Source organism: Pavona decussata, unplaced genomic scaffold, assembly GCF_977016875.1.
Source record: "Pavona decussata unplaced genomic scaffold, jaPavDecu1.1 SCAFFOLD_33, whole genome shotgun sequence".
Taxonomy (NCBI): Eukaryota; Metazoa; Cnidaria; class Anthozoa; order Scleractinia; family Agariciidae; genus Pavona; species Pavona decussata.
The window spans coordinates 149,450-167,500 of NW_028145456.1; the positions used below are offsets into that span (position 1 = coordinate 149,450).

Sequence of the window (18,051 nt, forward strand, 5' to 3'; positions counted from 1 at the left end):
AGACCATTATTGATCATGATCATAGTATACTAATAGCTATGATGATAATTATACAATTATGAATTTTGATTATAATTTTCAGTATGATTAAGACTATCGCTATAATTATCATTGTCATTACCAATTTCATTACCATTCAAGATTGCCATTTGCTCAGAATCCCAAATAAAAAAATATATATACATCCTGGCAAAATAGTTAAGTTTTTAAATGTCTAGGGACTGACAACAAAATCCCTCTTTAAGGTACCTCTTATCCTTAGCTGAAATTTGTCACAAGTAAGCTCGATCATCACTGAATGGCACTTCCATGTTCAAGTCTAAGCTTTCATAGATTAATAGTTTGCTCTAAGATAAGAAATTCACAACAGTTAAAGGAAAAGAAGCTTCCAGCAGAAAAAGACACCCAAAACATTTATCCAAAATGCAAACAAAATGAAACGCTTATAATCTGATTGACTTACAGTTAAAACTTAAACGGTGGGAGATTGTATATGGAGCCTAAAACTGAAAGATTAAAGCCAGAAGGGCTTGTTTTGAGGACAACAATAAAAAAATATATCATCATCATATTGCATGTTACAAATATAATCGCTTATTTATTTATTTATTTATTCATTCATTCATTCATTCATTCATTCATTCATTCATTCATTCATTCATTTATTTATTTATTTATTTATTTATTTATTTATTTATTTATTTAGTTATTTAGTTATTATTTTGTTGAGCTTCTTAATTGCCTCAACCCAATCTTGACCGAATTATCATGTACAATAAAATAAATGTCTGTCTACCTTCATAGAAGAGACTTTATAAGAATGCCCTGTGTTTATTTGTTTAAAAAATCAATGGTGGTTTGCTTGATGTTCCCGCTTGAAACATCCAGTGCTGCGGCAGTTATTTCCGTTCGACCAAAATACATGCTTACTTCAATATCTCTATCTTTACCTCTCCATGTCTCAGGTGACTTAACTGTAACGCTCCCAAGCATCGTCACGCCGAGGTCTGTAGTAAACTGAGAATCAGGATTGCTGGAAGAATAAAAGTGAAAAGTAATTTTTTTGTCGTCTGCGTGAAGAGGTGAGTACTTTTTTGTCACTTTCTCCCCAACTCGTACTGAGGAGTTTTCTTTGACAAAGACTGAAAGCAAGTTCTTGCATCTGGCAGTCCCATCCACAATAAACTTCTTGTCTTCAGGGTGCACACCTTCGATAAAGCCCCTGGAGCAATCGGCAGCATAAGTTGTGGACACAACTCTTTCGGAAATTTTTGCTGGTTTCTTTCCAAACAATGCAGCTCCCTGGACAACCGCTTCACTGGCATGGTTGGGAATGAGCACTTTGACCCTCTTGGAAAAGGCGCTTTTAATTTCTTCTTGCAAAAGAGCAGAGTCAGCGAACCCACCGACAAGGAGCATTGTTTGAACTTTTGAGAGCTTTGGATCTTTCATCAGTCCTTTCAAATGGTCCGCGATTCGTTTCAGCGGAGGACGAAACAGCTTTCTCATCATCTCTGAGCTGAGAGCGAGATATTCTCTATTTTTTATCTTAACCTGGCTGCTTTCATACCTTGCAAAGGCTGGACTCTGGGACTCGTTTACCATAGACACAAAACTCCGTGGCACCCGGAGATTTATCGTCACATCACCGTCTACGATCCTTTTCCCCCGTTTCTTCGCTTCAAACTCATTGATCAAAGCCAGCCAATCCGAAGGAAATTTCTGACGGTAATTACGAATTTCTTTCTCTCCAACCAATTCGTCCAGAAGGTTTTCAAACTGTTCATTTACTTTAATCCCACCATGAGGACCACCTGTGACCTTGTGTATCTCTTTGATGGTACCATCATCCTGTATCGCGTGCACAGTGACGTCGAGTGTCCCTCCTGAATGTAAAAAAAAAAAAAAACATTAAATGCTTCAGTCAGGCACATACATAAACATAAGAATAATCTCTATGTTCAATCTGGTTATACGCATAGATGATACAATACCCCCTTCCCCCCCCCCCCCCCCCCTCACCCCCAAACAAAAAAAAAATAAGAAAAGAAACGACAATATCCGCCCTTTTGCTTTGGAAAATGGAGATCAGGACTATATAGCTAGGCATTGGAATGTCACGACGGTTAATAAATATAAGGATTTTGCTTGGAATTTATCATTCGTAACTAAAAAAATAAGGAACTGATAAGAAGCAGTGTCGAAAGCAGTGTCAGTGTAATCTAACCTCGGAAACGTAGTTAAATGACTCCAACTGAGATATAATAGTCGTTACCAGGCTATAGGTTTATTTTGGTGAGTTTAGCCTTAAAAAAGAGTAGGAGTTTATTTGTATAAGAAATATAATTTTAAAATTATAGAAGATTGTTGTTCTTCTAATTTTGATATGATCTATGATGATCTATCTACTTCGTGCCATGTGTCACATAAGGCATCAACACACTCCTCCGCCGACCAGCTCTGTCAGCCGCTGCGATTTGTACCTCACTTCTGTCAATTCCTCCATCCAGCCTTTTCCCTTTCCATCTCCGCCGTTCTCCTCCATGCTGTCCTTGGTCTGCCCCGTTTTCGTCGCCCTTCTGGTTTCCAGGTTAACGCAGTCCTGCAGTTATTATTCGGTTCTTTCCTCATGATGTTCCATCTCCGCCTTCGCACGTCCTCACTGCGATTTTCAATCTCAGCCACCATCGGGACTTCTTTGTTTGTAATTCTTTCCTGCCAGCGTATCTTAAACATCCGTCTAATACATCTGCTTAAAAAAACGTCGATTTTGCTTTCATCATTTTTATTCTTCTTCCACGTCTCGCAGCCATACTTCTCAAAATTAATTAATAATTCACCAAGCCAAAACAAAGCAAATCACTACCGTGACCGTGGTTTGGATATGTGATCCTAATTACCATAAAATTTTGCCAACTTTAGCCTTAAATTTTTCCAAGAATTATTGATCATTTGAGAAGCCATATCAAACACTCGAAAGTATATTTCATCAGATATTCAAACAGCTCGAAGTCGTCTAAAAAAACTCGGCTGCGCCTCGTTTTTTCAACCTACTTCTCAGTGTTTGGACATCTGATGAAACACGCTTTCTCGTGTTTGATATACTACTTCTCAAACTCATTAATAATTCATGCAGTCAAAAGCCAATAAATGACCTCCATTTCGGTCAGGTGGATGAATCTTGATACCCCAATGAAACACCAGATGAAACACCACCAGGTTTTCATCTGAGATGAAACATGTTTTTCATCTGAGATCAAACATTTGCATTTTAATGAGATTAATTTCTTATTGTTTCATTTGAGAAGACATATCAAAAACTCGGGCTTCGTGCTTTATCACGGGTTCCAAATACCTCGAAACAGATGAAAGCACTCGGCCTGCGGCCTCATGCTTTCATCTGTTTCTCAGTATTTGGAACCCGTGATAAAGCACTCGCCCTCGTTTTTGACATATTACATCAAGACTGGTTTTACCAGTGTCTTTTATAGCCTGACTTTGGTTCGTCGACTGATGCTGTTGCTACTCCAAATCTTTTTCAATCTCAAGAATACCCCTCTTGCTTCGACTACTCTGTTGTGGATGTCTCCAGTGCCTCCGCCCTCTAATTGTGATAGCTTTGATCTTTTTTTCTTTTCGCAGAAATTTATTCCCTCGTGTATTATTGTTGGTACATTAAACATTTCGCCTCCATCGCATAACGTAAATGACTTATCTCTTTCCCACCTCCACCACTTATCAATGTTGAACGAAACTGGATTCGCAATGACATTAAACCAAGCAAGCCACAAAACGTTGAAAGTTAGAAAGTTGGGAGGCTCAAGTGTAAGGTGCCCTTTTGGAGTGCCTTATTTGCAGGAAATAGACAAAAAGCTAAGAGTATCTCAACCTTTTTTTTAACTACTTGTCTGAGTGCTTTATTTCTATAGAGCTGTCGATTTGATTTGAAATTGGGAACCAAAGTTGGTGGACAAGAAGCATTAAACAAATCTTTTAAAACAACAGCATTTATCGCGATCCTGAGGTATCTTCTCATTACGCTGAGACGACGTTATTTTCGATAATGATTGATTGATTGATTGATTGATTGATTGATTGATTGATTGATTGATTGATTGATTGATTGATTGATTGATTGATTGATTGATTGATTGATTGATTGATTGATTGATTGATTGATTGATTGATTGATTGATTGATTGATTGGCTCAAAAACTGTCATGTAAACATGGGAGCACGGCACTTAAATGGGTTCGGCGCGAACAGATCAAATTTTTACTTCTGCGAATGAACATGCGACGTTGGAAGGTGTTTTTTATTTCTTTTCAGTTATTTTTTATAGTGTTCTTCGCAACTTGGTTTATTTCAACTTTTTAAATCTCCACGGCAGCTAAGCTAGGATAATAATGCTCTTTTTCCGTTTATTGTTAGTAGTATGGTTGCATTTTTTTATATATTATTTATGTTATTGTTTATCTCGGGGCGGTGACAAATTTTCAATAAAATTTGTTGGTAAAATGTTTAAACCTACTAGCTAGTCTATTTCATCAATGGTACGTACTTTAGGGACTGTAATTTTTTTTGCATTTTCGTTGTTTTGACTCAAAATTAAAGCCAAAAATTCAAAAAACCCGCCCCGAGAAAAATAATATCCGTATGGATATTACTATGGCTACAGTTTGAATGAAGTAAGAATTTCTCTTTCAATCAGCGCACGATTTGTACTTTATCCATTTACTCTCTCCAACAAAATGTGTGTATGGCGATAAAAACTAAAATAACTTGAAGCAAAACCATGATTTACTACACAACTTGACATATTGGAGTGGTAAAAAGTTTGAACCCACTGAATGAAGGATGGCCCAAAATTAAAGGCCTGGAGTACCTCGATTATATACCTTGATTATATACTCATATCAAATTAAAGCTTTTTCAAAGTCTATTGTTATTGACATTCCCGAAATATCAGTTTCTTTTGTATATTCAACTACACCCTCAATTGCCCTCTCGGCGTCAAAAAATGACCTACCTTTGATATAGGCATTTTGACTATGATGGATTACGTCAGCTAAGATAGATTCTGGTCGTTTGGCCCGAGTCTTGGAAGCAATTTTAGTGTCCACCTTGATCAGAGAGATTGGTCTCCAGTTTTTAATGAATCTCTTGTCTTTACCTTTCTTTTCTAACAAAGTAATAACCGCTTGCTTCTGTGAATTAGATAATTCGCCATGTTCATGTGCTTAGTTAAAACACTCCACCAGATGTTTTCCAAGAATTGGCTAGAAAGTTTGGTAAAAGTCTGCCGTGGGACCGTCATTGCCCGGTGTTTTGTTATTTTGAAAAGTTTTTAAGGTGTTAAAGCATTCGCCAATCGCCCATTTTTTTCTCACCTTTTTCTTTTTGTTCCTAAGTGAGGTTTAGCACCGAAACGTTTTCCAGAAATTAATCCAACGAGTCAATGCTACACTGACTTGGATTCCTCTGATAAAGACTAGAATAAAAGTCGTGAAGTTCTTGCCTAACTACCTAAGGATTTGTGGAAACTGATTAAGCTCTCGTAAATTTTTTTCCGAGAGTACTTTTGTTACCTCTGGATTTCTCTAGATTTAAAAAGTACTTGTTACTTTTTTCACCTTGTTCATACCAATTTTCTCTCGAGCGTATTATTGCTCCTTTCTCCATATGTTCATAGCAAAGGCCGTATTCGGTTTTAAGAATCTCTAATCTGTTAATATTTTCAGTCGATGGGTCTTGATTGCATAACAACTGACACTGTTTAAGCTTTCCTTCCAGTTCGGAAATTTTAGCTCTCATTTCTTTAGCTTTGCTTTTATTGTACGGTTTCGTATCTTGTCTAATTTTTTACTTCAGAAGATCCCAGAACAGTTTAGGGTCCTGCATATCATTAAACTTCTTAATCCACTCCTGATAGCGGTGATTTTCAGATCAACATATTCTTTGTCATCTAGTAGAGTCGCATTAAATTTTCAAAAGGAGGGACCGCGTGATTTATTTTCTATTCCTTTGATTGTTAATAAGATTGCCGAGTGATCGGATTTAATAGACGGAATTATATCAACCTGATCAATCTCTTCTTGAAACGCATTATCAGCTAACCAGTAATCGAGCCTTCTTTGTATACACGGCATTTTCTGCCACCAAGAAAAACGTTTCGTTCCAGGGTGTCTAACCCTCCAGATATCGGCTAAGACTGCGTTCACACTTGAGGGAATTAAGTTCAATTTGAACAGCTTTAGACGAAACAAGTTTTCCCCAAACTTTGGTCACAAAAATTGTTCCCACTGGAAGTCTTGTCAATATTTGAGCAGGTAATTCACTTCTGCTGGTTTAGACTTAACACAACAGAATAAAAGTTATTATTTGAAGTCAGAGGCAACATAATTTAAACGCAATTAAAGAAACTAGAACGGAACTGACTGTAAAACGGTTGTAAAATGGTTTGAAAAACATACAGAAGAAAGTTTTCTCGTTTCTCATCCTGTTGTGCTTCGAACCGTTGTCTTTTCTCGTCTTGTTCGGCTTCTTGTTAGCTTCTTCGTTCCTCAGACTAGAGGAATCGTCTCTCGGACTCTTGCTGAATTTCAAAAAATTTCTCCGTGAAACTTTTCATTTTGTCCACAGATGTTGACTTTGGCTGTTTTCTTTTCCTGCCTTCTTTGTTGGTCCGTGCACGTTTCGGCCATTCGATATTTTTGGTTTACTTTTTCTAGATAAAGAACAGAAAACAGTAAAATCGATACCTTATTTTGTTTTCCTTTCTTAAGTATCTCAGACGATCGAACTGTTTTGGATTCCAACATATCCTTTTCTACATTTTCATAATTTTGCACTGTAAACAACTGTTTGTGTCCATGGAAAACGCCCAAATGTCCTAAATTTACTAGAAAATCAAAAGACAATTTCTCCTTTGGCAAATGCAGGAGTCATTAAACGAAAAACGCAAAAGCGGAAGTCAATTTCCGTTTTTCTTTTTGTCGTTTTGTGTGTAAACAAAAACGAAAAACGAAAAAACGGAAGTCAACTTTCGTTTTTCCTTTTCTCGTTTTGTTTGTAAACGAAAACGAAAAATGGAAAACGGAAGTCAACTTCCGTTTTTCCTTTTGTCGTTTTGTATGTAAACGAAAACGAAAAACGGAAAACGGAAGTCGACTTTCGTTTTTCCTTTTGTCGTTTTGTTTGTAAACTAAAACGAAAAACGGAAAACAGAAGTCGACTTTCGTTTTTCCAAATGTCGTTTTATATGTAATTATAAGAGGGAAAGAGGGAATGAAAAAAACGAAGAACACACGTTAACTTCCGGTTTTCTCTTACCTAAAAACTAGATCCTTGTTGTTTATCGTGTTTTTTTTTTTTTTTTTTTGTTTAAAATGCATACGGGGTGAGGGAAGGGAGAGGAGGTTAAGGGAGGGAGAGGGTGGGGTCATATACAGCTACTAAGAACGCGGACGACTTGGGACGATTTGAGTGTGGCGGACCAAAGGAGTCTGGCTCTAATCCAGGATTGGCCAATGTAGTGCTTTGATTGGCATTTTGGTTGTGTAAAAAGTGGCTCAAGCCCGCTAAACTGCATCTTGTTTCATGCAACATGGACGGGTTCGTCGTGTACACTTGCCTCCCACGCAAACGCTCTTAAGGGTTCGTCACGCGTTCCTGCCCCACGAACGTCGTTCGTGGGGCAGGAACGCGTGACGAACCCCTAAGAACGTCTGCGTGGGAGGCTACGTGTACACTAACAGGACATACATTCTTTGGCGCGGTCAGCAAAGAATACACTTCACAGAAGATGACATAACAGCTGATAGAATATCGGCAGTTTTTAGCCTGAGTAGTGTGTTTTTGAGTTACCTTCATTGTCAAATCATCTCCTTGAATGTTGCTGGCTTATGTTGTAAGTGACATAAACCTTACGTACGCTGGTGCTGTTACTTGGGAATTATGATTCTATTTAAAAACCGAAAGGGGATAGGATGGTCACAGGCTAGGCAACCAGAAAAAAGGCTTTGGCGCGTGGGAAATCTATGCAATTCAAAATTTACTTGTGTATGGCTTCCTTCTTTACTCCTTACTGATTACATCTGAATAATATCGAAGGAAATCCACTGATAGATCTAAATCCTGATCTAAATACTTAATACTTGATAAAACGTGAAATTTTTGGCAAAATCACCACCGTTGAATTCTGAGACCTTATACGAAAAGCGAAAATCAGGGAATGGGATGGTCAAGTACTAGGTAACCACACTGGACATTTTCCCACCAAGAGTATCTTACGAAATTCGAGTATATTTTCGATGTCTTTATTCTTGTTATGCGCGTGTAATATGGAATTACAAACATTGCGAAAACAGATCACCAATTAATAGCTTGATAAAACGTAAACTGTGTTAAAAATTATCTCAGCTTAAGCGGTATTTTTATGAACGCGTTTCGGCAGGAGCCCATTATGGGCTCCTGGTTTCGGAAAATCCTCGATTTATTTGCAGTTACCACTTTTTAAAATGGGACTTGAATATTACAGAATTTTGTAACCAAATCCTTTATGACCGAGGAAAACCCCCTTTCGGTTTTTAAATAGAATTGTAATTCCCTAGTAACAGCATAAGCGTAAGTAAGGTTAATGTCACTTCCAACGTAAGCCAGCAACATTCAAGGAGATGATTTGACAATGAAGGTAACTCAAAAATACCTTACTCACCCTAAAAACTGCCGATATTCTATCAGTTGTTATGTCATTTTCTGTGAAGTGTACTCTTTGCCGACCGCGCAAAACAAGATGCAGTTTAGCGGGCTTGAGCCAATTTTTACACAACCAAAATGCCAATCAAAGCACTACATTGGCCAATCCTCGATTAGAGCCAGACTCCTTTGGTCCGCCACACTCAAATCGTCCCAAGTCGTCCGCGTTCTCAGTAGCTGTATACGACCCCAACCCCCCCCCCCCCCTCCCCTAACCTTCTCTCCCTTCCCTCACCCCGTATGCAATTTAAACAAAACAACAACAACAAAAAAAAAAACACGATAAACAACAAAGACCTAGTTTTTAGGTAAGAGAAAACCGGAAGTTAACGAACGTTCTTCTTTTTTTTCATTCCCTCTTACATATAAAACGACAAAAGGAAAAACGAAAGTCGACTTCCGTTTTCCGTTTTTGTTTACATACAAAACGACAAAAGGAAAAACGGAAGCTGACTTCCGTTTTTCGAGTTTCGTTTTCGTTTTCATACAAAACGACAAAAGGAAAAACGGAAGTTGACTTCCGTTTTTTCGTTTTTTGTTTTCGTTTACACACAAAACGACAAAAAGAAAAACCAAAATTGACTTCCGTTTTTTCGATTTTCGTTTAATGACTCCTGCATTTGCCAAAGGAGAAATTGTCTTTTGATTTTCTAGTAAATTTAGGACATTTAGGCGTTTTCCATGGACACAAACAGTTGTTTACAGTGCAAAATTATGAAAATGTTGAAAAGGATATGTTGGAAACCAAAACAGTTTGATCGTTTGAGAAACTTAAGAAAGGAAAACAAAATAAGGTATCGATTTTACTGTTTTCTGTTCTTTATCTAGGAAAAGTAAACCAAAAATATTGAATGGCCAAAACGTGCACGGACCTTTGTTCTTCGACTTTTGCTCTGGTTCTGACTTCTTTTCAGAAGTAGGTAGGGTAGGTGCATCGTAGTCCCTGCTACCATTGACAGAGACGTTTTCTGCAGTGACAGCTCACACAAAAAACTCTCCCTATCCAAGCTGTCGACACTTGAAAACACAGATTCGGTTTCCAGTGCATCCAGCGTGTTGACACTACTGCTGGACGAACCAAATGCGTGTACCTTAGTGCCAACCGTTTTTCTATGGCATGAAAAAATGAAATACAACTTTTATTTTTGTTTTCCGTTTTCCTACAACATTGAGAAACGGAATTCCAATTTCCATTTCCGTTTTTCGTTTTTTTTTACGACTTTGAAAAACGGAATTTCAATTTCGATTTTCGTTTTTTTACGACTTTGGAAAACGGAATTCCAATTTCCACTTCCAATTTTTCGTCTTTTGTTTTCCTACGACATTAGAAAACGGAATTCGAACTTTCATTTTTGTATTTCGTTTTTCTATAGCATTAAAAACGGATTTGATTTTTCTTTTTCGTTTTCGTATGGCATTGAAAAAACGAAAAATGGAATTTTCGATTTTCATTTTTTTAAGACTGAGATTCCAAACGGAAGTGAAACTGACGTTCGCCCGGAAAAAATTAATGAATAAAAAAAAAAAAACCAACCAATTACGATATAAAAGCTTTTGGCCCAATGTTTTTTACAGCAGTTGATAGTTCGTGGACTAGCTTCGATCGCGTTCGTGTTCACTTTTATAGTCTTAATACTTTAATACTAGCAATGGCAGAGGAGGATTATTTGGTATTTTTCACCGGCGAAGGAGAACGAGGAGTCGAAAGAACACTCAAAAAATCACAAGTGACTACAGAAAGGTTGGCTCAAATGTTTGGGTTAAGTCATAAGGCAGAAGCTTTAACTTTAGGGAGCTTTAGCAACGACGACGGCGACGGCAGCGACTACGCCGCTAAACAATAGGTTAAATGAGCAAAAACAAACGCTTCGCTCGTGCGTTTTACATTTTGATACATTTCTTCTGCAAAACAACAACGTGAAATGACCAAATTTTAGTTTTTCTCGAGAGCGGGAGCGTATGACGCAAAATCTTCTTTATTTTTCCTTACTTTGATGTCGTTGATCCTAATTTAGTTCCTGGAGAGTTCGCCAGCATTTTCCAAGTTAAACAAATTTAAATGATTGCGAAAGAGTTACAAAAACGAGAAGTTATATTTTTAAATGACGTTCTCGTTACCGTCCTCGTTTCTTAAATTCCCTAATAACGTGAAATGACCACATTTAAGGTTTTGTGGAGAACGCGACGGTGAATTTTTTTTATTTTCCGGACTTTCTTAACTTGTACGCCACTCCTACCAATTTGATTCCTGGACAGTTCGCCATTTTTGTAAAAGTTGAGCGAGATGAAATAATCGCGAAGTAGCACAAATGAAATAAAGGTATATGTTCAGGTGACATTTTCGTTGCCGTTGTAGCCTGTGAACAGGCTACGGTTGGGGATAGGACGAAAGAAAACACCGCGAGCAAAGCGAGCCGGGGGGAAACTGTGCCGAGAGGGGAGCTGGCCCAGCGAAGCGAGCCGGGGGGAAACCGTGCTGAGAGGGGCTCACTCGGCTCGCTTCGCTCGCGTCCTTTTCCTTCGCCTTTTCCTCTTCGCCCTATCCGGCTGCGGGAGCCTGTTCACAAGCTATTGCCGTTGCCGTCGTCGTTGCTTAAGCTCCCTAAAGTTAAAGCTTCTGCGTTATGACTTACCCCGATCATTTGTGCCAACCTTTCTGTAGTCACTTGTGATTTTTTGAGTCTTCTTTCGATTCTCTGTTCTCCCTCACCTGTGAAAAATATCAAATAATCCTCCTCTGCCATTGCTGGTATTAAAGTATTAAGACTTATGTTAAATATAAAAGTGAACACGAACACGATCGAAGCTAGCCCAAGAACTATCAACTGCTGAAGAAAACATTGGGCGGAAAGCTGTTGTATCGTGATTGGTTGTTGTTGTTGTGTTTTTTTTTTTTTTCATTTACTATTTCCGGGTGAACGTCAGTTTCACTTCCGTTTGAAATCTCATTCTTAAAAAATGAAAATCGAAAATTCCATTTTCGTTTTTTTCAATGCCATACAAAAACGAAAAAGAAAAATCAAATCCGTTTTTAATGCTATAGAAAAACGAAATACAAAAATGGTTCGAATTCCATTCTCCAATGTCGCAGGCAAACAAAAGATGAAAAACAGAAGTGGAAATTGGAATTTCGTTTTTCAAAGTCGTAAAAAAACGAAAAACGGAAATAGAAATTGGAATTCCGTTTTCCAAAGTCGTAAAAAAAACGAAAAACGAAAATAGAACTTTGAATTCCGTTTTTCAATGTTGTAAGAAAACGGAAAACAAAAATAAAAGTTGTATTTCATTTTTCCATGCCATCGAAAAACGGTTGGCACTAAGGTAAACGCATTGATCCAGCTGCAACTGACGACAGTGTTGACAGTCGATTTATACTTGGTTTGCGACCTAGCACTTTATCCATTTCTTCATAGAAGGGAAAAAAGTTTTGTTTCCTTGACACGAGGTATTGTTCAGTGTTTTAACCTTCTTGTATTTCTGCTGCAAGTTGTGCATCCTGGTCTTGCACTGGTCGCCGCTTCGACTGTAGCCGCTTTCTTGAAGTTTTATGGCTATGCCTTCCCAAATGTTTTTCTTACGACCTGTGGATGCAAGCTGGCGTTGAATATCTTCCTCTGCCCGATGAGTGTTTTCATCTCAACAAAGCCCCAGTTTTGTGTTTTCCCAGCGACCAAAGAAACGCCACTGTCCGCCATCTTGAAGTTGTTTACAAAAACCACGATCGAAACTACCTCGCAAAGTGGTTTCAATGTTGGTTATTGTAAGTATGTTTCGATCCAGTTTCGCGGGTTCAGTCATCAGGTATGAACGCTTGTTATAGTCAAACATTTTCCAAACGTGATCAATTTAAACATGATTCGGCCTACTGTGAACGCGGTCTAAGTCATGTGATTAACAAATATCTTCAATATGTTTTGCCCGCTAACCAGATTCTCACGCCTCAAATAACTTCTTTCCTTGCACCTTCCTTCTTTTCTCGATTTCGCGGATGAGATCGTCAGATATGTCATACTCGGTGCCCTTCAAAGATTTTGCTTTAGAGAATACAAACTTTCTGTCTCCGTACCGAAGGAAACTTTGCTATAATCAGTCTTGGACGGCTGTCTTCTTTAGGCTTTCCAATTTGATGAAGTCTCTGAAATTCGCTTTCTGCGAATTCCTCCAAATTTATCCCCAAATGATGCTCCATAAAGGTCTTCAAGGTGCTGTAGGTATCTTCTTGATTTCCTTTTTCACAGATGCCATAGAACCGCAAATTCTCGCGTCTAGAATAAACTTTTGCATACAAGAGCTTGTCCTCCAACTCTTTGCATTTCTGATTTTACTGTTGTGTCGAGGGCGTTGAGGCCATCCTCTATTTCCTCAACAGTTTTGCTCGTGTTTAAAAGAGCTTCTTCGAGCCCTTGAACTCTATTGTCCAGCATTCGAAGTCTGTTATCAAGGTTCGTAACTTTGAACTCAATTTGAGTAAGTTTTTTTATCCACCTCGGCTAATTTTGTGAGGACAAGGTCTAGTTTGGATCCCAGGGTCTGTGCCATTTCTAAAGCTAATCGTACAATTCGACTGCAGATTCGTCAACAGAACAGTCAACCAAAGAGTTTGAGCTCACCGATGATGTTTCCCGGACACTTTTCTCGACGGGACCGATTTTGAATCTCTGTCAGGCAAACTAGACTTGCTTCTGCGAACTTTTCTTTTGCCGCTCATATCAAGATTTAGCCATGTAAGTAGGAAGAATACGAACAAATTGGGGAGCGACCAGAAACACGACTATTCGCTATGCATACCTCGACCCAGTCTCCGGGACTGTTCTCATGCATACATTGTTTCTTGTACTCTAGATCTTTACATATATACGGTAACATTCTAGGCCAATAACCAATGGCTTAACTAGCTATCAGTTAATATATTTAAGTACAGACATGGTTAGTGGCTTGAAAAATCTCACAGTACATAGACCCAGCTAGTGATATATTACGCCGTTATCTAATCTCCGCACAATTTGCAAAGGAAGACTCAGTCTATAGCTTGTACCATCTTGAGCGTCTTGAGTACCTTTGGCGGGGCTATTAACTTATACCAAGAGCAATTTTTATTAAAGGAAATTTTTCTCATTGTTCCAGTGGTTATAAATAAGTCGACATTCAGATTACAAAACGAAATAAAAATGTACCTCCAATGTCAGCTACCATGTAGTGAGTGTTGGGTTGTGACAGCAATCCTTCTGCAGAACTAGCACCAGTCTCTGACTGAAAATCACTCATATTTTTCTCCAAACAGGAAATTGCAGCAGCTTCAGGCTCAAGAGCAATCAATATCTGCTCGGGGTTTTCCCAGGACCCCAATCCAGCCTACGAAAAGAATAGAATAGTAGAAGCTTGAAGGGTCCTTAAGTCACTCACCCACATTTTTGTTTTTGTTTATATGCGAGAGTTTGGCTATTATATTTTATTCGGAGCATGTCGAAATGAACGAAACCACTGTGAAACTACTAAACATGATGAAACATACTTTCAGGAATACAACTTACAGTAAAGCAATAAGATTTCGCTTCACCATGCAATACCATTAATTTCGATGGCAACGAAAATGGCGAAGGCTGACTTAGGCTCGATTTCCGCCGCTCCTTCGGGTACGGCTTTCCTCCCCCAAGAAGAGACGGCTATCCGATTGGCTGAAACCAACAATAGTAAGCTCACGGGGAAGGAGGGGATGATTTTGATGATGATGATGATGATGATGATGATGATGATGATGATGCTTATTTCAATTAAACGCTTTGATTACGTCCTAACCTTTGCGCAACCACGCAGCCAAGGGGGGGGGGGGGGGGGGAGGGGATAAACGCAGGTTCATTTTCCCCAACAGCGGCTGGTAATCGAGCCTAAGGCTGACTAGGGTCCTTTAAGAGAACTTCTAGTGAGTGTATTAATAATAAAGGTAATTTTGATGATGATGTTAATTTCAACTAAACGCTTTGATTACATCCAAACGTTGGCGCAACCATGCAGCCAAAATAGCTTCCACGGACAAAGACAAAAATCGTGAAATGCTTCACGCATCCTTATGACACCATGGTGGTGATTGAAAGGCCTTGATATAACTAAGTGCTAAATAATATGGTTCTCACTATGTCTAATAAGATGTTGTTTGATCCTGTGTCATTTAATGCACTTTAAAGGCATTTTTTCAACCTGCTCTTTGGTATATTAAGAGTAAACGAAATTGATCCGGTAAAGGATAACTTCCCGTGACCCTATGTTATCAGTTTTCATGAAACTCACCTCGTAAGCTGCTTCTCTCATGAATTGTTTTGCTGCTGGAGTCCAAATGGCGGGAACCGTTAACACCCACTGAATGTCGCTCACGTTATAGAACTCATCTCCAGTACGCTGACAAATGACTTTAATAGCTTCATCTTTAAGGAACTTGATTGAATGAGCAAACACTGTTTTAGCTTTGACGTGCCTTCCATTTGCTGCCTTAATGGTTGTTTCTGCGTTTAGTGTCTACAACAATAAGCCAAAAACGTCGTTTGCGTTAGGAAACTGCTTTCTTTGTTTATTCAAATACTACATTCAGTATCCCGGCTGTATGGTTTATCCTATAGTTCCAGGAAGCCTATAGTTTATAAGCTCCCGGCTTCTATATAGGCCTCCTTGCCTTTACCACATTGGATCTTGTAAGTAATTTAATTAATTTAGTAGGAATATTGTATATCATCTTTAATGTAGTTATGTCTTTGTATATCTGGTTAATGGCAAAATGAATGAATGAATGAATGAATGAATGAATGAATGAATGAATGAATGAATGAATGAATGAATGAATGAATTATCATAGCTACCTTATCGCTGTGAAGAACCATCTTAAAATGCTGGAAAAAGTAGTATCTCTGATCATTTGACTCATCTTGAAGACTTGCATACTTTTCTACTGCTTCGTATCCAAAGGAGTCAAAAGACTGGTCTGGCTTAAGTAGCAGGCATGTGGGTGTCTTACTGGTGTGACCTCCTTGTTCGTTTTCCCATTGACGGTTCATAAATATGGAGTCTTTACCTTGGTCTTTAATGAATGAAAAAGCAAATCCACTGTAGGTCGTCCCAAAGTCGATTGCAACGACAGCAAGGAAGGATGATTTCGGCGAATATGGTGAATCTGGAAATCAATGCCCATTGAAAACCACTTTAATGAGGAAAATGTTCCTTTATTTTACTCGTGCAGGGTCAAAATTGGGGACTTACAACTTCCAGTGAGGAGGACAAACATGACGACCTTTAAGATAACAAAATTATCTTTGCTATTCAAATTAGATATTTATGGCCACCATGTTCTGAGGTCTGTCCAGCCAAACTATCGACCGAAATGGAGGCGACAGCGCAAACTCATCGGTGATCTCATGTTATCAATTGCCCTTAGTGAACTGTTTTTAAATCGTGAATCTGCGTAGCATATATATAGATACGACTTATTGTGAGGGTTCAAATGCAAATAAGTAATGCATATAAGAGTTAGGTATCGTTCCCAGACCTGTATAAAATGGTAAATCGAAAAAAGAACTTCAAAGCAATAGTCAACATTTTAAAGAATGCAAATCCGAGAGTTCACGGCGAGGAAATTACATTTCGATGATCGACGCGCACTTTCTCGGAAATGTTTGAGCAGGTCTGTTATTAATAGAATAAAAAATTAAATTAAATTAAATAAAAACCCTACAGGTTTGATTGTGTATTTGTACTAAAATAATATTATAATTGACCGGTTTCTCGCATCCCTGAACTCTTTTTTTTGGACGCAACTTTTGTAAAACTTGATCCGCGCTTTTAAATTGACTCGATATTATTTCAAATCGCTTACCTGTTGTTCGCCTCGAAGTAAGAATTGTATGCGTTCGCTTTTCAGGCTAATTTCAGCCCAATCGCTCAAGTTTGTTTTTAGACAATTCTTATTTCGTAATAGTGTTTTTTACTCCATAACTGAAGAAAAAAACCAACTACTCCAGACAAAAATTGAGTTGCTCATAGGAGCCCTTACGTCTTACACTTTCAACAAGTGTTAATCGGAAAAATCTGGTACAACAATAATGAATTGAGCATGCAAAGCCACACAATGGGCCAAAGGTTGACTGACGATTTCTCGGAAAAAAAGTGTTTATTTATGAAACAGTATCCTCAACGAGATTAACTTTGATTTCCTTTTTAGAATATAAACATAGAAGCCAACATTTCCAGGGTATTATAATACGTATCTACATAATCTATATAGCTCATTTTGGGAAACTGAAAAAAGTTACCTACTTATTAATTTCGGGAAAAACAAACAGCAGACTTCCGGTCTTGCTTCGAATCATACCCTCTAGATATTTGTACAAAAGACATTTGCCTCTGCATCCACATATTTTAGTTATCTTTTATGGTTGTTTTCAAGATTTCTATACCGAGGGTGCCGTTTTAGTTCGACGATCTTAAAGGTTACACTGTTGCGCAATAAACTAGCTCTTCTTATCACAACAATAAGCCACGAATTAACTATCGCTCACTCTAGGTGAGAAACAAATATTATTTATGACTACCTGTCTGAAAGTCCTATCATTGAGCTCTTACCATTCGATGCCATTTGTATTACTCCGTGCCTCCGTGCCTCAGAGATTGTCAGCAAAACAAGAACACCCTTCGACGACACTCGCAAATTCAAACGATACCTATTTCGGGGAAGCAAAGCAATACATCATGCATGAATGCATATGATTGGTCAAGTTTTATTCCCATAGTAACTATAATCAGCTTTTGTAAACATATTTCGTTTCTCAGAACTGAGCGTATTAATTACTTGATGTCAACAATTCTTAGAAAGCACACGCACTTGCGTCACTGATCAAATTAGCATTATAGAAGTTTCCGTTTTAGCCTTTGAGTAAAATTTAACTGGAATTGTAATCTAGATTGCAGTCGTATCTCAGTGTGTCGTTTGCACGTAAGCTGGCTTCTTAGAGAAAGAAGATATAATCGGCTGCGATAAATTTCCACGAGGTGGCGCCAGTGTAAATGAAGCCGTTTCTAAGAAAAACAGCAACTTAAATTCGTCAAAGCATTTTTCCGCTAAATGGAACCCTGAAATAGCAGCCAAAAATCAACCAGAAAAAGACAAATCTTAGTTCCAAGAAGAATACTGCTAGCGAAATTAAATTTAAATTAGTTTAAGAGAATTGCAATTTTCGTACTTCCTATATCACTTTCAGGAATAAAACTGGAAAAAACACTCCATATCTGGAACCTTTGATCAGTGGGTTCTCA

The 18,051-nt window shown here is 38.2% G+C and overlaps 1 protein-coding gene across 2 annotated transcripts; it reads right to left on the reverse strand.

The window, feature by feature from the left end:
* Positions 1 to 665: 665 nt before the first annotated feature.
* On the reverse strand, positions 666 to 17,573 carry LOC146484439 (heat shock 70 kDa protein 12A-like). 2 transcript variants are annotated; one of them, XM_085104800.1, is made up of 5 exons: positions 17,362 to 17,573; positions 15,606 to 15,916; positions 15,043 to 15,267; positions 13,932 to 14,109; positions 666 to 1,886 (listed from the first exon to the last, which is right to left on the reverse strand). In XM_085104800.1, the coding sequence occupies exons 1-5, from the start codon at positions 17,372 to 17,374 to the stop codon at positions 832 to 834; spliced, it is 1,782 nt and encodes a 593-aa protein (XP_084960926.1). In that variant the 5' UTR covers positions 17,375 to 17,573; the 3' UTR covers positions 666 to 831. The 2 variants fall into 2 exon arrangements, with proteins under 2 accessions (XP_084960926.1, XP_084960927.1); XM_085104801.1 differs by having other exon boundaries at positions 17,331 to 17,572.
* Between the last annotated feature and the right edge of the window lie 478 nt (positions 17,574 to 18,051).

Excerpts from the sequence above, each read along its gene's own strand:
- LOC146484439 (XM_085104800.1), bottom strand. Across the intron at positions 14,110-15,042 it reads TGAGAGAAGCAGCTTACGAG|GCTGGATTGGGGTCCTGGGA; the intron begins GTGAGTTTCATG and ends TTCTTTTCGTAG. Across the intron at positions 1,887-13,931 it reads CATGGTAGCTGACATTGGAG|GAGGGACACTCGACGTCACT; the intron begins GTACATTTTTAT and ends TTTTACATTCAG.